This window comes from Scyliorhinus torazame, chromosome 6, assembly GCF_047496885.1.
Source record: "Scyliorhinus torazame isolate Kashiwa2021f chromosome 6, sScyTor2.1, whole genome shotgun sequence".
In the NCBI taxonomy this organism is placed as follows: Eukaryota; Metazoa; Chordata; class Chondrichthyes; order Carcharhiniformes; family Scyliorhinidae; genus Scyliorhinus; species Scyliorhinus torazame.
In genome coordinates this window covers 72791194-72815382 of record NC_092712.1, presented here as the reverse complement: position 1 = coordinate 72815382, position 24189 = coordinate 72791194, and the positions used below count along the sequence as shown (strand labels likewise).

Here is a 24189-nt window from a genome sequence, read left to right as displayed (position 1 = left end):
CTCCAGAATCTCCGCGGACTTCTGGGAAGGTTCCCCCCCCCCAAACCAATAAATTCTGGTGGAGAGGAAACCCGAGACACTACACGTGTAGTGTCTCCCACCCGCCTCTAACCTAATAATAAGACCCATTGGTGTGAGGTAAGTGCCATATTATAGTATTTATTTATTTATTAACCAGAACTTGGTTGGAAGTTAGAGGGATGGCAGGGAAGGGAGTGCAATGTTCCTCCTGCAGGATGTTTGAGGTGAGGGATGCCGTTAGTGTCCCTGCTGATTTTACCTGCAGGAAGTGCAGCCATCTCCAGCTCCTCCAAGACCGAGTTAGGGAACTGGAGCTGGAGTTGGATGAACTTCGGATCATTCGGGAGGCAGAGGGGGTCATAGATAGCAGCTTCAGGGAATTAGTTACACCAAAGATTGGAGATAGATGGGTAACTGTAAGAGGGACTGGGAAGAAGCAGTCAGTGCAGGGATCCCCTGCGGTCGTTCCCCTGAGTAACAAGTATACCGCTTTGGATACGTGTGGGGGGGGGGGACTTACCAGGGGTAAGCCATGGGGTACGGGCCTCTGGCACGGAGTCTGTCTCAGTTGCTCAGAATGAAAGGGGGAAAGGAGCAGAGCATTAGTAATTGGGGACTCGATAGTCAGGGGCACAGATAGGAGATTTTGTGGGAGCGAGAAAGACTCACGTTTGGTATGTTGCCTCCCAGGTGCAAGGGTACGTGATGTCTCGGATCGTGTTTTCCGGGTCCTTAAGGGGGAGGGGGAGCAGCCCCAAGTCGTGGTCCACGTTGGCACTAACGACATAGGTAGGAAAGGGGACAAGGATGTCAGGCAGGCTTTCAGGGAGCTAGGATGGAAGCTCAGAACGAGAACAAACAGAGTTGTTATCTCTGGGTTGTTGCCCGTGCCACGTGATAATGAGATGAGGAATAGGGAGAGAGAGCAATTAAACACTTGGCTACAGGGATGGTGCAGGCGGGAGGGATTCAGATTTCTGGATAACTGGGGCTCTTTCTGGGGAAGGTGGGACCTCTACAGACAGGATGGTCTACATCTGAACCTGAGGGGCACAAATATCCTGGGGGGGAGATTTGTTAGTGCTCTTTGGGGGGGTTTAAACTAATGCAGCAGGGACATGGGAACCTGGATTGTAGTTTTAGGGTACGGGAGATTGAGAGTATAGAGGTCAGGAGCACAGATTTGACTTCGCAGGAGGGGGCCAGTGTTCAGGTAGGTGGTTTGAAGTGTGTCTACTTCAATGCCAGGAGTATACGAAATAAGGTAGCTGAACTGGCAGCATGGGTTGGTACCTGGGACTTCGATGTTGTGGCCATTTCGGAGACATGGATAGAGCAGGGACAGGAATGGTTGTTGCAGGTTCCGGGGTTTAGGTGTTTCAGTAAGCTCAGAGAAGGAGGCAAAAGAGGGGGAGGTGTGGCGCTGCTAGTCAAGAACAGTATTACGGTGGCGGCGAAGATGCTAGATGGGGACTCTTCTTCCGAGGTAGTATGGGCTGAGGTTAGAAACAGGAAAGGAGAGGTCACCCTGTTGGGAGTTTTCTATAGGCCTCCTAATAGTTCTAGGGATGTAGAGGAAAGGATGGCGAAGATGATTCTGGATAAGAGCGAAAGTAACAGGGTAGTTATTATGGGAGACTTTAACTTTCCAAATATTGACTGGAAAAGATATAGTTCGAGTACATTAGATGGGTTGTTTTTTGTACAATGTGTGCAGGAGGGTTTCCTGCACAATATGTTGACAGGCCAACAAGTGGTGAGGCCACATTGGATTTGGTTTTGGGTAATGAACTAGGCCAGGTGTTAGATTTGGAGGTAGGTGAGCACTTTGGGGACAGTGACCACAATTCGGTGACGTTTACGTTAGTGATGGAAAGGGATAAGTATACCCCGCAGGGCAAGAGTTATAGCTGGGGGCAGGGCAATTATGATGCCATTAGACATGACTTGGGAGGGGTAGGTTGGAGAAGTAGGCTGCAAGTGTTGGGCACACTGGATATGTGGAGCTTGTTCAAGGAACAGCTACTGCGTGTTCTTGATAAGTACGTACCGGTCAGGCAGGGAGGAAGGCGTCGAGCGAGGGAACCGTGGTTTACCAAAGAAGTGGAATCTCTTGTTAAGAGGAAGAAGGAGGCCTATGTGAAGATGAGGTGTGAAGTTTCAGTTGGGGCGCTTGATAGTTACAAGTTAACGAGGAAAGATCTAAAGAGAAAGCTAAGACGAGCAAGGAGGGGACATGAGAAGTATTTGGCAGGTAGGATCAAGGAAAACCCAAAAGCTTTCTATAGGTATGTCAGGAATAAAAGAATGACTAGGGTAAGAGTAGGGCCAGTCAAGGACAGGGATGGGAAGTTGTGTGTGGAGTCTGAAGAGATAGGCGAGATACTAAATGAATATTTTTCGTCAGTATTCACTCAGGAAAAAGAGAATGTTGTGGAGGAGAATGCTGAGACCCAGGCTATTAGAATAGATGGCATTGAGGTACGTAGGGAAGAGGTGTTGGCAATTCTGGACAGGCTGAAAATAGATAAGTCTCCGGGGCCTGATGGGATTTATCCTAGGATTCTCTGGGAAGCCAGGGAAGAGATTGCTGAGCCTTTGGCTTTGATTTTTATGTCATCATTGGCTACAGGAATAGTGCCAGAGGACTGGAGGATAGCAAATGTGGTCCCTTTGTTCAAGAAGGGGAGTAGAGACAACCCGGCAACTATAGACCGGTGAGCCTCACGTCTGTTGTGGGTAAAGTCTTGGAGGGGATTATAAGAGACAAGATTTATAATCATCTAGATAGGAATAATATGATTAGGGATAGTCAGCATGGCTTTGTGAAGGGTAGGTCATGCCTCACAAACCTTATCGAGTTCTTTGAGAAGGTGACTGAACAGGTAGACGAGGGTAGAGCAGTTGATGTGGTGTATATGGATTTCAGTAAAGCGTTTGATAAGGTTCCCCACGGTAGGCTATTGCAGAAAATACGGAGGCTGGGGATTGAGGGTGATTTAGAGATGTGGATCAGAAATTGCCTAGCTGAAAGAAGACAGAGGGTGGTGGTTGATGGGAAATGTTCAGAATGGAGTTCAGTTACAAGTGGCGTACCACAAGGATCTGTTCTGGGGCCGTTGCTGTTTGTCATTTTTATAAATGACCTAGAGGAGGGCGCAGAAGGGTGGGTGAGTAAATTTGCAGACGACACTAAAGTCGGTGGTGTTGTCGACAGTGCGGAAGAATGTTGCAGGTTACAGAGGGACATAGATCAGCTGCAGAGCTGGGCTGAGAGGTGGCAAATGGAGTTTAATGTAGAGAAGTGTGAGGTGATTCACTTTGGAAGGAATAACAGGAATGCGGAATATTTGGCTAATGGTAAAATTCTTGGAAGTGTGGATGAGCAGAGGGATCTCGGTGTCCATGTACATAGATCCCTGAAAGTTGCCACCCAGGTTGATAGGGTTGTGAAGAAGGCCTATGGTGTGTTGGCCTTTATTGGTAGAGGGATTGAGTTCCGGAGTCATGAGGTCATGTTGCAGCTGTACAAAACTCTGGTACGGCCGCATTTGGAGTATTGCGTACAGTTCTGGTCACCTCATTATAGGAAGGACGTGGAAGCTTTGGAACGGGTGCAGAGGAGATTTACCAGGATGTTGCCTGGTATGGAGGGAAAATCTTATGAGGAAAGGCTGACGGACGTGAGGTTGTTTTCGTTAGAGAGAAGAAGGTTAAGAGACTTAATAGAGGCATACAAAATGATCAGAGGGTTAGATAGGGTGGACAGTGAGAGTCTTCTCCCGCGGATGGAAATGGCTAGCACAAGGGGACATAGCCTTAAACTGAGGGGTAATAGATATAGGACAGAGGTCAGAGGTAGGTTCTTTACGCAAAGAGTGGTGAGGCCGTGGAATGCCCTACCTGCAACAGTAGTGAACTCGCCAACATTGAGGGCATTTAAAAGTTTATTGGATAAGCATATGGATGATAATGGCATAGTGTAGGTTAGATGGCTTTTGTTTTTTGTCTTCCCATGTTGGTGCAACATCGTGGGCCGAAGGGCCTGTACTGCATTGTATCGTTCTATGTTCTATGTTCTAATGGAGAATCCAGGCCCATGTCTACTTGGCGGCCTATAGACAGCTCCAACGAATTATTTTCACCCCCTGTTGCTTCTTGGCATCACCCAGTCTGATTATATGTCAAGATTTTCTGATCCAATACCCTCTCACTGTTGTACTGATCTAACAATGCCACACCATGCCCTTTTGGAATGACCGGAGAGCTGCTGCCGAGCAACTTGATTGGCCGACAATCCTCCAAAGTGCAACTGCCTAAGGTGCCGGGCAGAATTCCTGCCTTCTGTCAATCTACGCTTGTTTATGTGAAATGGCATCAGACCTGCTAGATTCAGCAGGAACGCGTCTCCACCAGCTCTTCAGATGGCAGAGGCTCGACCCCTGTTCTCATGAAAATTCAGACCTATGTTATTTGTTATTTCTAGAAAATATACAGTGGGTCAATGGGCGTGGAAGTGCCAGAGCTTGGTATAGGGAGAATGAGGTTTCATGGGTGTGGGTGGAAGGGCAGAGATTAGTTAAGGGGTGTCAGGAGACATAGTGAGTGGACGGAAGAGCATGGCGGGACATAGGGAGTGTTTGGAGGGTGAAGGTGTGTGAGGGCCGCATGGCCTTTGTTTTTATTTCACTGAGACAAATCCTTTGTTGGCTTTAAACAGGCTGCCTCCAAACCTGCCAGCTTCTTTCCAGGTCACCTAGTCCGACTCCAGCCCGCTGCATTGAAGATCCCGCCTTTGTGGGCACCTTCCCCCAAGGTGGGCAGGCCAATGCAGGAATTGTCCTGACGCTCCTACCTGCTTTGAGGATGAAAATCTAGGCCTGCCAACATATTTTACCTTTTTATGCAGATACAGCAATTAGGATTTTCTAGGCTACACCAAGCATATGGCAGTGTGCCTCCCTTTTTGCTCATCACTAAGCTATGGAATCAGTGACCACTGCTAGTTCTGCTTCTAACCCATCTTCCTTCCTGGATTCATTATATTATGGGCCAGGATTTAGAGAACACCAAAGTATATCATGGAGTTCACCTGACCTACAACTGTTTATAGATTTTCTTTATGAGGAGCACAAGGGCCTACTCTTCAGGTGTTATGCAACAGAGGCCTTAAGCACTTTAAATCAAAAACAAAGTTTATTCTGCAAATTCAGTTAATATTTTATAAATACACAATAAGTACACATACTGTACTCTATATTTAATCCTTAATTTAATAACTTCCTTTTTTCTAATTCACTCAAGTAACAACATCCATAAATTAGACAATCCCTTTTTCACAAAACAATAGGTTTGAATTCTTTACAGAAAACAGGTATCACTTTTAAATTATCAAGTGGTCTGGACACCTTTTAACATATAAATATATATATAGAGAGTGACCAAAATAAATCTTCTTTGTCTGAATGCAGCTCCCAACTGTCTAAACCGAAAGTAAAACACAGCCAAGAACAGCTCCCAGCTCAAAACGAAAGTAAAAGACAGAACCACAGCCCAGCTCCACCCAAACAATGACATCACTAAAGCCATTTGATAAACGCACATTTCTTAAAGGGACATCCCCATGACATTATGGCTTGATCTTATTTTAGTTTAGGATTATTGAATCATCTGTCAATCTCCATACTGTATCAGGCTTTCCCACTCCATTGTAGTGGGAGGTGGGGAACATTTGCAAGGTCACTATTTTGCCCATCCTATGTTACTCCGAAGTTAGTGGTGTTAGACTCCCTTCTATCAGGGTTTCCCGAACTTTGAGCCGCAGAACCCCTAGTGACCTCCCAAGTGCTTCGGGGAACCCCAACCATTCCCATAATGTCAACACCACTTTTTTGCCTTGAAATAGCTGCGAGCACAGAAATCAAATGTAAACAAGTCCTTTCTAGTTATATCTATGCATATATTAGGAATTAGGAAGAGGCACGCAGCCACAAATACATCGGCAGTTACAATGCCCCTTACATTAACTCCTGCTAAGCCAAAGTCCCTTAACATTAGGCGCTGGAAGTAGGAGTGGGTACACTAAAACATTCTCTTATTACACACACACTACACCTCCCTCTCACTCACACACACATCCCCGTCTCCCTTTCGCGCTCTCACCGCGCCCCCCCCCCCCCGTCTCCCTGTTTCACACACACCCACATCTTACACACACACATATCTCCCTCTCTCACATGCACCTATGTCTCCCTCTCACACATCCACGTCCCTCTCTCACACATGCACACCCATGTCTCTCTCTCTCTCACATACACACCCTTTTCTCACACAGGGTGAGGGGGAGTTGCTGAAAGGGAGGGGTGTAGAAATTGGGTCAGCCGGTCAAAATGGCGCCCCGATCTGCGAAGAGCTGGGCCTGCTGACAAGTTCAGCTCGCCAGTGCAAAAAAAAGCTTAAATGTGGCCTCATCCGGGAGAACCTCCCCGAGGCCCAAAAAATCAGCAAAGTGCCAGTGAATAGCAGTGTGAACTTTGGCGCTGCAACCTTTGAGGAACACCTCGCCAAACACATCCAAAAGCGGACTTTGATTTATTTCCACTGACTCGCACCCATTATCTGGAAGTTATATGGTATAGACGTTACCGACCATTTTGTAGCCCAAACCTGGATATTGTTGAAGTTTTCTGTAGACGGGCATGGGCTGCATTTTTGGCAGATATGTGAAAGAAGCTAAACACTTGAGACTTTCTACTGTGACCACCTTCTTCTGGAGTCAGGTATAATTCTAGGCACCAGCACCACCTGGGGTTTGGTATGATCCCAGGCACAGAATGCATTCAATTTTGCTAGGTTTCCTTAGTTTCATATCAATTAACTGCTGCCTTGATTTTTAGGCTAATTGTTTTCCTCTGGCATTCAGCTCCTGTATCCATGTCTTTGATTTCAGTTCTTTAGAACGTTAATGCCTAATTTGGGCGGATGTAGCAATGAGGGAGTGTTACATTGTCAGAGCTGCTAGCCTTCAGATGAGATTTTAAACCATGAATGGGTGTGTCTGTCTGCTTCGATGGATGTTAGAGATCACATGACAATATTCAAGGATGGACAGAAATTTTCTTGGTTTCAGGCCATCATTGTTCCCCCAATCAGTAATACTAAAAATAAACTGATCTATTCATCTCATTGCTGTTTGTGGGCCTTGGGACATGGAGAACCCATAATAAGTGACTGCACTTCAATGTCATTAGTTTGATGTGAAGTGTTTTCTAAATTTCTGAGAGGTGCTGTATGTTAATTTTTTCACCCCCAACAGAATAACTTTCACAATCCTCAAGTTGATAGACAATCTTATATCCTGCTCTTTTCGCCCAACACTAGTTGAATTGTGAGGAACATACAGCATTGTGACTTCCAAGATCTTCTTCCAGGGTCTTTTTTCAGGCTATGAAACAGAAGTGCTTATTAAGGAAACTGAGCCCAAATTCCTCTGTGCCATTGTAGTCCAGCTCGTCCCAATTCTTTCCATGTGCCTGAAGGTGTACACCATTTGTCTCTGTGATGCCTAATAGAATGTATAAAAATTTGAAACCGGAATTCCACAGTTCCGTTTTTTTACCAGATGATTCTTGTCAAAATCGGTGGATTTGTTTGATTCCTCGAAAGGTCATGATTTTACAATTACAGATACAAAAATTATTCTGAACAAACAAAATTTATCCAGCACATGAAGTACATTAAATTTACTCTCAAAAAAATAAAATAAACATTTCAAGGCATCTGAGTAATTAATTCCTCACAAACCCGATAAATCAAGGATTATCTGAACCGTAGGATATTTAAGCACTTTTACTTGATCACCATCCCACTGTTCAAGAACAGGAATTTTAAATATATTTATGTCATATAGATGGAACCGCATGTAATTACATTTTGGTGGAAGGGACAGTACCATGTGATGTGAGAGTGGGAGTGGTTGCGTTTTCCTGAGCTCTGGTTCTGCTCGTCTTTTAATCCATTGTTTCATCCTAATGCACATTTCATATTTGTTTTTTCATGGGCTACATGGCTTGCATCATGTCCCTGGAAGTTCCTGATTGGTCTTTCTATGAGAAAGAACCTAGATGAAATTAAAATCCTTGTTTGTTTGTTTGGTGGTCGGAATGGGCTGGGGTAGGGCTCAACTGGTAGTGGCTCAGTTGCTGCTGAGCGGGTTCTTGCTTTGGTGACGCTGTGTGCATTGGATGATAGTTGCCGTCAAAGATGTTGCCTTGACTGCGCATTTAGGCACTGTGGTGCAGGTCATTAGAGCTCACTTCATGCATTGCAGAGTACTTTTAGAAGAGCGGTGGATGCATGGTATGCCGTTTATCCTGATGGGTTGGGGAGATGGGGGCTGGGTGTGATGTCCTCCTGAGACTAGTCCCTGGCTGAGATTGTAAGATGAATTCCTGATTGAGTTTGAAAATTGACTGCCATACTTTGGTAGTCTTGATTTGAAGACTGGGTGCAGCTGATTCAATGGAGCACAAAGTATCCTGTCTGCAAAGCCAGGGGTTGGTAGAGCCCATCAACCACTGGTCCTATTTTGTCCAGTTCTTAATGTTCGTCATGTGGGGTTGGCGGTGGCCAAGCAGGTCGGGGACCTAGGCTGTGGACCTCCTGAGCATCGGACAGATGGTATGGCAAAGCTATGCAGCGGAAATCTCCATTGGCGGGGTCCGCCGGCAGCGCAGCCATGTGTTTCCCAACAGCATGGGTGGCCAAAATGGAGAACCCCATTGGCCAGCTACGGGAATGGAGAATCCCGCTGCCGATGGGAGTGCGCCGCACCTGAAAACAAGGCTGGCGGACCGGAGAATCCCAACCATGTGTCTTGTGCTTCGATCGTTGGAATACTGGAGGGTGCACGTTGATCCTGCCTTCTCATGCAATATGGAAGGCGATTTTAACCTGTAATTTATCTTGTGTTCTTTTTGATAATCCTGACCATTACTCCCTGTTGGTCATGTTGTTGGACTTTTTCATTGCTGTCTTTTTAATCTTTTTTTAAAATACTTTTATTCAGGGTGTTTCAACAAAATATAAATATATAAAATATCAAAAGAACAACAAAACAGCATCAGATGAACATCACATCAACCCAACAAATAGCCCCAACTCTCCAACCCCCCTGACCCCGACCCTCATCATGTTCCGCATTCCCCTTTTTAACCCCCTTACCACCCCAAAAGCCCACCTCCCTCAATCCTCCTTGAAGAAATTGATGTACGGTTTCCACCTCCGAGTTCACAGGTCACTGAAAGTGGCAACACAGGTGGAGGAGGTAGTCAAGAAAGCATACAGCATGCTAGGCTTCCTTGGCCGGGGCATTGAATATAAAAATTGGCAAGTCATGTTGCAGCTGTATAGAACCTTAGTTAGGCCACACTTGGAGTACCAGCCCGTACCAGCTTCCCCGAACAGGTGCCGGAATGTGGCGACTAGGGGCTTTTCACAGCAACTTCAGTGAAGCCTACTCGTGACAATAAGCGATTTTCATTTTCATTAGTGTTCAATTCCGGTTGCCGCACTACCAGAAGGATGTGGAGACTTTAGAGAGGGTGCAGAAGAGACTTACCAGGATGGTAAGGTATGGAGGGAATTAGCTATGAGGAGAGATTGAATAAACTTGGTTTGTTCTCACTGGAACGAAGGAGGTTGAGGGGCGACCTGAAAAAGGTCTACAAGATTATGAGGGGCATAGAGTGGATAGTCAGGGACGTTTTCCCAGGGCAGAGGGGTCAATTAGGTTTAATGTGCGAGGGGCAAGGTTTAGGGGAGATGTACAAGGCAAGTTTTTTACACAGGGTAGTGGGTGCCTGGAGCTCGCTGCCAGAGGAGGTGGTGGAAGCAGGGACGATAGTGATGTTTAAAGGGCATTTTGACAAATACATGAATAGGATGGGAATAGAGGGATATGGACCCCGGAAGAGTAGAAGATTTTAGTTTAGATGGGCAGCATGGTCGGCACAGGCTTGGAGGGCCGAAGGGCCTATTCCTGTGCTGTACTTTTCTTTGTTCTTTGTTCTTTGAACCCTTGAACCGACCCCCACCGAGCGAACATGATCTTCCCCAACCTCAGGAATTCTACCAGGTTGCTCACCCGCACCCTTGCCTTCGGCGGCTCCGTGTCCCTCCAACATAGTAAAATCCGACTCCAGGCTATCAGGGAGGCAAAGGCCAATACATCGGCCTCTCTCCCCTCAATCTTGGACTCACTCCTGCTAGCTGGTAGTGACTGTCATTTGCACATCACGAATGCTCATTAAACCAGCTGGCTGCTGGCTTCCTGTGTGGCCTTCTCATCTTGTATCATGCCAGTGTGAAATTACATTTGTCTAAAATCTGATTGTTAAAGAGAGGTGTGTGCAAAAAAAGGTCCAAAGTTCGCAAGAGACTTTGAGGTGAGTGAAACAAAGCATTTCTGCCATGGTGTTGCGCTGCTGCTGATGCACTGCATCAGGATCTCCCATCTATAGTCTGATTCGTCATTGTTTGAGATACGGCCCATTCCTGAAGTTAGAACCCATTTCCATAGAGGAAGAAAGTAACATATTAAGGAGCTCTTTTGCACCAAGGGGATGAAATAAATATATAACAGGGAGCAAATAGTGGCAGAGGGTGCAAAAGGCAGGACTGTGTTCTTTAAGTCAGACAACAGCTAAATAATACTGAAATCAAATTAACGTCTAGCTTTGACGAAGCCACTCAGACTAGAAATGTTAGCTCTGTTCTCTCCATAGATGCTGTCGGACCTACTGAGATTTTCTAGCATTTTCTGTTTCTGTTTCAGATTCCAGCATCCACAGTAATTTGCTTTCATATTAACGTTTAGCTATGGTGGGCAGCTGAGCCTAAGTGACTAAAAGTGAAGCCTCAATAATTTCCCAAACTGGAATCCATGTCTTACATTTGCACGGATTCCACTGCTTCCCTAAACACAACAGGGGCTGGTTTAGCACAGTGGGTCAAACAGCTGGCTTGTAATGCAGAACAAGGCCAGCAGCACGGGTTCAATTCCCGTACTGGCCTCCCCGAACAGGCACCGGAATGTGGCGACTAGGGGCTTTTCACAGTAACTTCATTGAGCCTACTTGTGACAATACGCGATTATTATTATAGCGCTTGAGGTTGTGGAGTACAGGACCTCTTTTCTCCCTGTTGCCATACACCAGTGTCTACCTGGACAGCATTGTGTTGCGGGATTCATGCAGCCACTGCCACAAAGGTCCAAATTCGACTGAGGATGGAGTGCAAGCTGAAGTCAATGGAGGTGGTGGCCTGATGAAGACAAGGGGGGCAATTTGGAAGGACGTCTGTGCAAGGAAGGGGAGGAGGAAGGGAAGGGGGGGCGATGAGGGCTCACAATGGCAGGTAGACTGATAAGAAGGTGGATGAAGACAACAAACAATGGCAGGAAGAGAGAACACCAAGTGGAGGGAGGCTGGACCCCAACAAGGCTGTATGAAAAGACCACAAACAAGGAGGTTTGGGGGATACCACATCATTTACTGGAAGGGGATGCATGAAGACTCAAGATGCGGTGGGTAGGAGTCCAAGTGGAGCGGAGTGCCTTGCAGGTGATAAGCTTTTGGGGGGGGGGGGGTTGCTTGCTTGAGGGCGATCAAGGAACAGACTTCTTCTTGGGGCTGCTTTTTCCTCTAGGCATTTGACATCCTGCACGGTTTGTTAAAGACTGATGGACTAGAGAATGCGCTGGACTGGTGCTTAATAACTATGGCTCCGGGATCATTGAACAATCCAGCTGACAACGGATGGATGAATCAGCTGTCTGCCCGCCAGGAGATTCAGAGAGGAAATTGCCTGTGCATAATTAGCGAGGTTCCAAATGTAGAATCTGGTGTGGGATACCGCCATTCTGTTGGCCAATGGGAAAGATGCTGCTGGAGCCCCACGCCGCTGCACTTAATCTCAAAAACAGAGAATTACACCCAAAGAGTCTTTAAAGAGATATGGATAAGTTAAGTGAGTGGGCAAAGATTTGGCAGATGGAGTTTAATGTGAGAAAACATGAGATTATCCACTTTAGCAAGAAGAATAAAGCAGAATATTATTTAAATTGAGGGAGACTGCAGAATGCTGCTTTACAGAGCACCTGGGCGTCCTTTCCATAAATCACAAAAAGTTAACAAAAGTTAACATGCAAGTCCAGCAGGTAATTACGAAGGCAAATGGAATTTTGACCTTTACTTCAAAGGGGTGGGGTTTGACATCTAAAAGTCATGCTACAACTGTACAGAACAATGGTGAAAACTCTCCTGAAGTACTGCACACAATTTTGGTCTCCTTAAGGAAAGATGTACTTTCATCAGAAGTAGTTCACTAGGCTGATTCTTGGGATGAAGTGGTTGTCTTATGCCCACCACAGTCGTATCATCCGCAAACTTGTAGATTGAGTTGGAGTTACATCTTGCCACACAGTTATGTGTGTATAGGGAGTACAGTAGAGGACTGAGCACACATCCTTGCGGGGCCCTGGCGTTGAGGACGATTGTGGAGGAGGTGCTGTTGCCTATCCTGACAGATTGTGGTCAATTGGTGAGTAAGTCAAGGATCCAGCTGTACAGGGAGGGTTCAAGTCCAAGATTGCAGAGTTTGGTTATTAGTCTTGTCGGGATAATGGTGTTGAAGGCTGTAGTCTATGAACAGCAGTCTTACATAGGTGTCCTTGTTGTCGAAGTGTTCGATGGTAGAGCCAGGGAGATAGCATCTGCTGTGGTTCGGTTGCGGTGATAGGCAAACTGCAGTGGATCGAGACCATCTGGGAGGCTGGCATTGATCCGTCTCATGACTAGCCGCTCAAAGCATTTCATGATAACTGATGTTAGGGCCACCGGTCGGTAGTCGTTGAGGCAGGCTATCTTGTTCTTCTTTATTACTGATATTATGGTGGTCTTCTTGAAGGAGGTGGGGACCTCAGAACGGAGGAGTGAGGTGTTGAAGATATCTGCGAATACACTCGGCAGCTGGTCTGTGCAGGCTTTGAGTGCTCGCCCAGGGACTCCGTTGACTCGCTTTCCGCGGATTCACTTTCAAGAAGGCACCTTCAAACATGAAATGAAAATTGCTTATTGTCACAAGTAGGCTTCAAATGAAGTTACTGTGAAAAGCCCCTAGTCGCCACATTCCGGCGCCTGTTTGTGGAGGCTGGTACGGGAATTAAACCCGTGCTGCTGGCCTTGTTCTGCATTACAAGCCAGCTGTTTGGCCCACTGTGCTAAACCAGCCCCTATGATGTGTCACAATGCTGAAGAACCCAAAAGATGCACACTATTACAAGGACATAAGAGGAGAATGAGACAGCAGGCTTGATAGGCCAAATGGCCCACTGTTGCTTCTATTTCTTATGACCGAATAAAACAATGCTTGGCATGCTCTTGCCCCCAAACACCTTACCGTATAATTTTAGAACAAGCTCCATAAAAATGTCAAAGAAAGGCATCCTTGTGTCATTTAATCTCTTCTGTTTTCTGCCCTTTCCTTTTGTGCTGTATTTATTTCAGAATGTCAAAATCCACAGTAGTTCTCTTCCGTCATAAGAAAATGTTGTCCCTTCCCAAATTGTTTTATGTTTCTCTATTATAAACACATTTTTAAAGACGGTTACCTTATTTATTTAATATATTTAATGGAAGATGTGAATTGAACCTCAATAATATTTGATGAGGGGCAGCAAGGTGGTGCAGTGGTTAGCACTTCTGCCTCACAGCACCAAGGTCCCAGGTTCGATCCCGTCTCTGGGTCACTGTCCGTGTGTGTGAAGTTTGTACATTCTCCCCGTGTTTGCGTGGGTTTCTCCCCCACAACCCAAAAGATGTGCAGGGTAGGTGGATTGGCCACGTTAAATTGCCCCTGAATTGGAAAAGATGAATTGGGTACTCTAAATTTATTTTAAAAATTTTATTTTATAATATTGTCACAGAAAAGGCTATATGACCTTAACAATCGGGAGGATACATATACAATTTAAATATAACTACTTTATACAAGAGATTGTGTAAAATGAGCATTGGATCTCACAAGAAGGAAATGAAGGCAGATGATGTGGAAGCGTTCAATGGAGAATTAAGTTGATATTTAATGGAGCTGGAGAGTCGCTGACATTTATCTCTGAATGTCCCGGCTGCTCCCTAACATCTGCATCAGCTCCGGGTAACCCGGTTCCAGAGGCTCAGCACCAGGCTGAAACTCAGTTGGGACCTGGGATCCAGCAGACCTCTGACTGCTGTCTCGCCGAGCATAACTGCCTCCACATAATGTACATCAGCAGCTCTTTGGTGCTCACCAGATTGTGCATCAGAAGCCTGTCCACTAATGGGAGGGATGGGTCAGTCAGTATAGCAATAACAACTCACGTGTGACAGGTCCTCCTGGTTGGGCCTGGTGGATCCTCACCTCTGCGCCGTTTGCCAAACTCCACATTGTTGACCACTCTGTCCTTGGCCACCCCAGTCACTTCTAGGGCCCATTCCTCGAAGGTGGTGAGGATTCGTATGTCCGAAACCAACAGGCAGTCTGGGCCCTCTCTCGCCGGTCGTTGGAGAGCGTCTCCTGTGGAGACATATTGTTAGCCGCACGCGTGATTCACAGTGGTGGGGGGTCAACATTGAATAGCATTCCCAGCCTCGCCGGGCTGAGCGCCGGGAAGCTCGCAGCAGTTACTGCACGCTACCACACTTCGAAATCTTTCCGGAGAATCGCGTCCTATGTATGCCCTTTTTCAAAAAGTGTTGTTAAGGATAAGCCCAGCAATTACAGACCAGTCAGTTTAACTTCAGTGGTGGGGAGCTTCTTGAAACAATACTTGGGATTGAATTAGTAGTCACATGGAAAAATGTGGCAGGAAAGGTAGAGAGAGCAGTTAATAAAGCATACAGCATGCTGGGCTTTATTAATAGGGGCATAGAGTACAAGAGCACGGAGGTCATGCTGAATTTATACAAGGCACTAGTTAGACCTCAGCTGTAGTATTACATAGTTCTGGGTGCCACACTACAGGAAGGATGTGAAAAGAGTGCAGAAGAGGTTTACAAGAATAGTTCCAGGGATGAGAAACTTCAGGTATGAAGATAGATTGGAGAAGTTGGGACTGTTCTAGGCAGGTTAAGAGGATATTTGATCCAGGTGTTCAAAACCATGATCTGCGGAATAGGGTATCTAGGGAGAAACTGTTCCTGCTTGTAAAAGTATCACGAACAAGAGGACATAGATTTAAATTGATCTGCAAAAGTAGCAAATGTGATGTGAGAAAAAGCATTTTCACACAATGAGTAGTTTGCACGAAACCGGTGCAGAGTACGGATGGAACACTTTTGAGAGACAGAGAAACATCAACCTTCGATGGAGAGAACACTCCAAAAAACTCCTAAACCTTGATACAATCGTAGGTGAGGACGTGTTCAAGGAAATCCATCCCCCACTTCCCTCCCCCACAATGCCCCATTCCCCATTAAAGTTAACCTTGAACTCCCACCAAATACAAACAACAAAGAACAAAGAAATGTACAGCACAGGAACAGGCCCTTCGGCCCTCCAAGCCCGTGCCGACCATACTGCCCGACTAAACTACAATCTTCTACACTTCCTGGGTCCGTATCCTTCTATTCCCATCCTATTCATATATTTGTCAAGATGCCCCTTAAATGTCCCTATCGTCCCTGCTTCCACTACCTCCTCCGGTAGTGAGTTCCAGGCACCCACTACCCTCTGCGTAAAAAACTTGCCTCGTACATCTACTCTAAACCTTGCCCCTCTCACCTTAAACCTATGCCCCCTAGTAATTGACCCCTCTACCCTGGGGAAAAGCCTCTGACTATCCACTCTGTCTATGCCCCTCATAATTTTGTATACCTCTATCAGGTCGCCCCTCAACCTCCTTCGTTCCAGTGAGAACAAACCGAGTTTATTCAATCGCTCCTCATAGCTTATGCCCTCCATACCAGGCAACATTCTGGTAAATCTCTTCTGCACCCTCTCTAAAGCCTCCACATCCTTCTGGTAGTGTGGCGACCAGAATTGAACACTATACTCCAAGTGTGGCCTAACTAAGGTTCTATACAGCTGCAACATGACTTGCCAATTCTTATACTCAATGCCCCGGCCAATGAAGGCAAACATGCCGTATGCCTTCTTGACTACCTTCTCCACCTGTGTTGCCCCTTTCAATGACCTGTGGACCTGTACTCCTAGATCTCTTTGACTTTCAATACTCTTGAGGGTTCTACCATTCACTGTATATTCCCTACCTGCATTAGCCCTTCCAAAATGCATTACCTCACATTTGTCCGGATTGAACTCCATCTGCCATCTCTCCGCCCAAGTCTCCAGACAATCTAAATCCTGCTGTATCCTCAGACAGTCCTCATCGCTATCCGCAATTCCACCAACCTTTGTGTCGTCTGCAAACGTACTAATCAGACCAGTTACATTTTCCTCCAAATCATTTATATATACTACAAAGAGCAAAGGTCCCAGCACTGATCCCTGTGGAACACCACTGGTCACAGCCCTCCAATTAGAAAAGCATCCCTCCATTGCTACCCTCTGCCTTCTATGGCCTAGCCAGTTCTGTATCCACCTTGCCAGTTCACCCCTGATCCCGTGTGACTTCGCCTTTTGTACTAGTCTACCATGAGGGACCTTGTCAAAGGCCTTACTGAAGTCCATATAGACAACATCTACTGCCCTACCTGCATCAGTCATCTTAGTGACCTCCTCGAAAAACTCTATCAAGTTAGTGAGACACGACCTCCCCTTCACAAAACCGTGCTGCCTCTCACTAATATGTCCATTTGCTTCCAAATGGGAGTAGATCCTGTCTCGAAGAATTCTCTCCAGTAATTTCCCTACCACTGAAGTAAGGCTCACCGGCCTGTAGTTCCCGGGATTATCCTTGCTACCCTTCTTAAACAGAGGAACAACATTGGCTATTCTCCAGTCCTCCGGGACATCCCCTGAAGACAGCGAGGATCCAAAGATTTCTGTCAAGGCCTCAGCAATTTCCTCTCCAGCCTCCTTCAGTATTCTGGGGTAGATCCCATCCGGCCCTGGGGACTTATCTACCTTAATATTTTTTTAAGACACCCAACACCTCGTCTTTTTGGATCACAATGTGACCCAGGCTATCTACACCCCCTTCTCCAGACTCAACATCTACCAATTCCTTCTCTTTGGTGAATACTGATGCAAAGTATTCATTTAGTACCTCGCCCATTTCCTCTGGCTCCACACATAGATTCCCTTGCCTATCCTTCAGTGGGCCAACCCTTTCCCTGTCTACCCTCTTGCTTTTTATGTACGTGTAAAAAGCCTTGGGATTTTCCTTAACCCTATTTGCCAATGACTTTTCATGACCCCTTCTAGCCCTCCTGACTCCTTGCTTAAGTTCCTTCCTACTTTCCTTATATGCCACACAGGCTTCGTCTGTTCCCAGCCTTTTAGCCCTGACAAATGCCTCCTTTTTCTTTTTGATGAGGCCTACAATATCACTCGTCATCCAAGGTTCCCGAAAATTGCCGTATTTATCTTTCTTCCTCACAGGAACATGCCTGTCCTGTATTCCTTTCAACTGACACTTGAAAGCCTCCCACATGTCAGATTACTCGGTACTTCCCACTATCTGCTTTGTCTCCTTTCTTGACTGACTGAGTCAATGTGGATGAAGGCAAAGCCATCATTAAACACATGAATAAATGAAAAGCCGCTGGAGTGGGTGGGATTCCAGCAAGATTTTCAAACTTGGAGGAGAAGAGATCACCTGTCATCTCCATCATCTGCCCGTGAAAATCTGGGACAGGAAAGAAATCCCTGCTGACCTCAGGGATGCGGTCATTGTCCCATTTTTCAAGAAAGGAGACAAAGCAGATAGTGGGAAGTACCGAGTAATCTCCCTATTCTCCACTGCCAAGAAGATCATCACCCGAATCCTCGCCAGCCATCTTCTCCCAGTCTCTGAAGAAATCCTTGTGTGGCTTCCGATCAAACCGTGGAGCAATGGGCATGATTTTCACTGCTCGACAACTTGGAGAGAAACATCAGGAGCAACATCAACCACTCGAGATGGCCTTCATTGATCTGACCAAGGATTTTGACTCAGTCAGTCGGGAGTGGAAGACTCTCAGAAGCCGGTTGTCCAGAGAAATTCATTAACATCCTTACTGTGTAATGAGAAGGGAATCATTGCCAATCTGGCTGTGCGAGACCTCTTGGGAATGAGCGACCATAACATGATAGAATTTTTTATCAAGGTGGAGAGTGAAGTCGTTGATTCAGAGACTAGGGTGCTGAATCTTAATGAAGGAAACTATGAAGATATGAGACGTGAGTTGGCCTTGATAGATTGGGGAGAGTTACTTAAAGGATGACAGTTGATAGACAATGGCAAACATTAAAGGAACGCATGGGGCAACTACAGCAACTGTACATTCCTGTCTGGCACAAAAGCAAAATGGGTAAGAGGGCCAATCCATGGCTTACAAAGGAAATTAGAAATAGTATCCGATCCAAGGAAGAAGCATACAGATTGGCCAAGAAAAAAAATAGGACTGAGGATTGGGAGCAGTTTAGAATTCAGCAAAGAAGGACAAAGGGATTGATTAACCCAACCCTTAGTGTTGGGTGGGGTTACTGGGTTATGGGGATAGGGTGGAGATGTGAGCCTGGGTAGGGTGCTCTTTCCAAGAGCCGGTGCAGACTCGATGGGCCGAATGGCCTTCTTCTGTACTGTAAATTCAATGATTCTATGATTAAGAAGGGGAAAGTACAGTACAAGGGAAAGTAAGCTTGCAGGGAACATAAAGACTGACACTAAGAGTTTCTGTAGATATGCGAAGAGAAAGAGATTGGTAAAGACAAATTTAGGTCCCCTACAGACAGAAACAGAGGAATACCATAATAAGGGCCAAAGAAATGGCTGAGCAATTTAATACATACTTTGGTTCTGTCTTCACAAAAAAGGACATAAATCAGATCCCAGAAATGTTGGAGAATGAAAGGTTTAGTGAGAGGGAAGAACTAAGCGAGATCAACATTAATAGAGAAATGGTGCTGGGAAAATTGATGGGATTGAAGGCAGATAAATCCCCAGGGCCTGAGAATCTGCATCCCAGAGTGCTTAAGGAGATGGCTCTAGAAATAGTGCATGCATTAGTAGTCATCTTCCGGGATTCTATAAACTCTGGAACAGTCCCTGCAGATTGGAGGGTAGCTCATGTCACTCCAATATTCAAAAAGGGAGGTAGAGACAAAGCAGGGAATTATAGACCAGAAAGCCTAACATTGGTAGTGGGGAAAATTCTTGAATACATTATCAAGGACTTTATAGCGGAACATTTGGAAAGCAGTGGCAGGATCAGCCAGAGTAGAGTACCCAATTATTTTTTTTTCCAATTAAGGGGCAATTTAGTGTGGCCAATCCGCCTACTCTGCACATCTTTGGGTTCAAAGAACAAAGAGGGTGAAACCCAGGCAGACATGGGGAGAATGTGCAAACTCGACACAGACAGTGACCCGGGGCCAGGATCGAACCCGGGTCCTCAGCGCCGTAGGCAGCTGTGCTAACCACTGGGCCACCGTGCCACCCTAGGATCAGTCAGAGTCAACATGGATTTATGATGGGAAAATCATGCTTGACAAATCTGTTGGAATTCTTTAAAGATGTAACCAGTACAGTTGACAAGGGGCAGCCAGTCGATGTGGTATATTTGGACTTTCAGAAGGTGTTAGACAAAGTCCCGCATAAGATTATTGTGCAAAATTAAAGTGCATGGGATTGGAGGAGTGTATTGAGGTGGATAGAAAATTGGTTGGCAGAGAGGAAATGAAAGATTAATGGGTCCTTTTCAAATTGGCAGGCAGTAACTAGTGGGGTGCCGCAGGGATCGGTGCTGGGACCCCAGCTATTCACAATATATATTAATGGATGAGGGAACAAAATGGAACATCTCAAAAGTTTTCAGATGATACCAAGTTGGGTAGGAGGGTGCACTGTGACGAGGATGCGGGGATCCTACAGCATGATCTGGACAGGTTGGGAGAGTGGGCAAATCAGTGGCAGATGTAGTATAATTTGGATAAGTGTGAGGTTATTCACTTTGGAAGCAAAAGCAGGAAGGCAGATTACTACCTGAATGGTTGTAAATTGGGAAAGGGAGTACTTGTGCATCAGTGGTGCCAGCTTATCCATGAATTTTTTATAATATTCCACCGGAAACCGATCCGGCCCTGCCACCTTCCCCCGACTGCATCCTTCCAATCGCATCTTTTATCTCCTGCTCCACCATTGCCCTTTCCAATGTAGCCCTGTCCCCCTCCCCTAACCTCGGGAACTCCAGCCCATCTAGAAATTCCTGCATCTCCCAGTCTTCCCCAGGTGGCTCCGACCTATACAACCTCTCATAAAGACGTTATTAATCTGATCTGTAGCCACCGCCAACTTCCCTGCCCTGTCCCACACCTGAACAATTTCCCATGCCGCCGCCTCCCTCCGAAGCTGACCCGCTAACATACACCCCTTCACTCCATGCTTGTAAACTGCACCCCTTGCTCGCCTCAATTGGCGCACAGCCTTCCTGGTAGATAATCCGTCAAAGCTTGCTTGTAGTTCCTTCCTCTTTTCCAACTTCGCTGGATCCCCATCTTCTGCATAACTCCTATCTACTTCCAACATCGCATCTATTGTACTTTAATTTTCAGTAGACTATTCCCTGACCTCATTGTATAGAACAAATTCCAACAGATTCAATTCAGAATTTATAAAATAAATGGAGGTGAAGGCCCTGTCATATCGGTTGCCGTGCATCTTAGTGACGTAGCAGCAATGGGCTTTGAGTATTTGCTTTGAGTATCCCAAGGCCAGAGTTTTACGTTGCATAGATGGGCTTGTACCTGACACGGAAGCGCAATGAATTACGCGAGAAGACATCGGGCACCAGTCCCGACATCATCTCGCAGTTGTGCAATGTTTCAGTCGGCGGACATGTACGAGAGTCTGAAGTGCACCCGCCAACAACCACGCAATTTAGCCCATTAAGGGGCTAATTGAAAGCAATTTTACTTGGCCCGTTTACTTTTACAGTTGTTGGGCTGGCCAATTGGCCAGCGGTCTTTACATTTTAGCTGCAACCTTGATCCAGGGCGGGATGAAATGTCAGGGCTGAAACAAAATTTTAAAAGATGTTTGGGTTTTTGTTTGAATGTGCTGCTTAGACACTGCAGCATTTTTTCATCGGGATTTATTTTGGTCAGGTCTGCAGCTCCCTGAGCGTGCTCCACAGCAGCTATCCCCTTGGGGAACCCATTAGAAGTGCCAGCCCACACACTTCTTTTTCTCGGCACCCACCCACTTCTCGCCCTTCCTGGCAGCACTGAGCCTTTCGCAGCATGCATTTCATGCTGGCTGCTGTTAAATGGCCAGCCAGCGTGAAATCACTCTCGCAGTCGGAAGCTCAGTTTGTGCCCACATCTGGGCCTGCTGAGTGTGCAAGCCCAATGGGCACAGAATTCAGGCTCATTTTTCCTCAATTTCTTTTTATTACGCTTGTTTTCTGCTCCATCTGTTTCGCAACGGTATTTCAGTGGTGCTATCAACTGAGAATTAAAAATTTAATTGAGCCATTAATCATTGTTTTAAATTGCTAAAATACATTGGGCGGCACGTTAGTACTGTGATTAGCAGTGTTGCTTCGCAGTGCCAGGGACCTGGGTTCGATTCCTGGCTTGGGTCACTGTCTGTGCGGAGTCTGCACATTCTCCCCGTGTCTGTGTGGGTCTCATCTCCACAACCCAAAAGATGTCCATGATAGGTGGATTGGCCATGCTAAATTGCCCTTTAATTAGAAAAATGTTTTAAAAATATTACCTCTAGATTCATTTCTCTCTCCATTCTACACCAGCTACAACTGTTTCAGAACTTTGCGACCCACACCAAATTCTGCTTGCCCATCACCTGTTTTTTTTAATGATTGTCAGGTTTTCTATATTCCAATACACTTAATTCAAAATCCATGTTTCCATATACAAAACCTTTTCTATCCTCTATTTGATATTTTTAGCCTCTGCTAGGTTGCAGGTTGCGCCATTCAGCTCTTTAACTTTGGCTTCTTGTGCATTTCAGTGACAACACCTTCAGCTACCTCACCAATGCTCCACAGCACCTTCAGCTACTTCCCAATGCTCCATGGAACTTCTCTAAATCTTTTGGGCATGGTTACTTCTTTCTCTGCCTTTGAAAGGCCCCCTCTTGTTAACTGAGCTTTCATCTTTCCTAGCTTTCTTCTCGGTGAAACCTCCTATTTTAATCATGGTAAAGAATCATGGTAGAAATGCAGGTTGCTTCTGAGAACTGGTTAGCTGATGAGAGCATGTGGGGAGGAAAGATAGGGGTAAGAAATAGTTTGGTGATTTATCTTTGAAAATAATGTAAAGAAATGTGTATAAAATGAAGATTTAATTTGGTTACCTCCCTGGCCTCTCTCTAATTAAGGTTAAACTTCTGTCCTGCAGCTGCGACAGGAGATATGCCAACTTACCAAATTCGAACCCCAACTACCACCTTACCTCAGGGAGTAGTGATGGCGACCTCACCAGGAACATTGCATAGTCCGCAACAGCTAGCAGAAGAGGCTACACGGAAACGGGAGCTCAGGCTAATGAAAAACAGGTAAGATTTCAGAAAATATGTAATACCAGCTGCTTTGCACATATAAAAAAACATTCTGTAATGTACTGAACTGAGAAATGGGGTATTTTATTCATAACTATAATTAAACCAGTTTTAATGATTCTTGATTTTGGAGCTTTATTCTTGATTCACTGATTTTACATTTGTGTATAGATAACCACCACAATAGATTTTTTTCATGTTTTTTCATTCATTGTTGATTCTGAAAATCACACCTGCTCAAACCTGCGCTCTATAATTTAGCGACTGCCAAAATCATTGGTATGGATGCCTACCCTCATTATATTGCCGAAACATCAACTTGCCGTTATTCTCTTAGATCTCCCATTGTGTTTTACTATTGGTTAGATCCATGCTGACATTGTTTAGGCAAAATGCATATCCAATCCCAGTTGCTGTGAAAGAGCAAAAACTTTGAATCCAGTTTGGTATTACCTGTGTCAGAAAAAGAGATGATTGTGCATTAGTTGGACTTATTTGAAAAACTTTGGCCAAGCAATCTCTTTAATTTTGTGAGTGATGCTTGTAGTGCTGAGGAGAAATGAGTCAGTAGCTGATATGTAGGATGTGAAAACAGTGTATCCTACCGTATAGTTACAATTAGGGGACCTGTATATCAATCCCACAAGTGACCTCCTACATTTATCGTTTCTCATCTCAACCCAGAGTATAAAAGAAGAGATAATGGGTTATCAAAACTGTACGGCAATAGTCATGGGGCATTTTAATCAACATATAGATTGGAAAAATCAGATGGGCAGAGGTTGCGTAGATGAGGGGTTCATAGAATGTTTTCGGGATAGTTTCTTAGAACGGCATGTTCTGAAGCCTACCAGAGGGCAGGCTGTACTAGACCTCGTATTGTGCAACAAGATGGGATTAATTGATAACCTCAAAGTGAATGCAAATCTAGGTATCAGCGATCATACAATGATTGAATTTTATATTCAGCGTGAGGGAGAGAAGAGTGCATCCAAGACTAGTATTTGAAACTTAAAAAAAAAACATTTTATAATACATACGGGCAGAACGGCGGAGTAGTGGTTAGCACTGCTGCCTCATGGCACCGAAGACCCGGGTTCAATCACGGACCCGGGTTTGATCCCGGCCCCGGGTCACTGCCCGTGTGGAGTTTGCACATTTTCCCCATGTCTGCGTGGGTCTCACCCCCACAACCCAAAGATATGCAGGATAGGTGAATTGGCCATGCTAAAATTGCCCCTTAATTGGAAAAAAAGATTTGGGTACTCTAAAAAAGTTTTTAATTTAATGAAAACAAAAAAATTAAATAAAACTAAACACACGCTCAGACAAAACCACAACCCCCCACCCCCCCCTCATCAACAGCTGATGGTGACTAGCTCTTTATAAAACAGAATGAAAGGATGCCAGCTTTTATAAAATCCCTCAATTGCGCTCCTTAACGA

General features: G+C 45.5%; 1 protein-coding gene across 14 annotated transcripts in view; it reads left to right on the top strand.

Annotated features, from left to right (window-relative positions):
* The window catches only part of LOC140424835 (cAMP-responsive element modulator), a 197273-nt gene that overhangs the window by 153335 nt on the left and 19749 nt on the right, over positions 1 to 24189 (top strand). For 13 of the 14 annotated variants that reach the window (XR_011947702.1, XM_072508320.1, XM_072508315.1 and 10 more), the window contains one exon: positions 22585 to 22741. Coding sequence is in view for 13 of the 14 variants with exons in the window: in XM_072508320.1 (XP_072364421.1) it covers positions 22585 to 22741 (157 nt within the window). In the remaining variant the exon portion in view is untranslated. Of the gene's footprint in view, positions 1 to 12406; positions 12622 to 22584; positions 22742 to 24189 lie in introns of those variants that run through there. The other variant, XM_072508323.1, reaches the window with a different exon arrangement.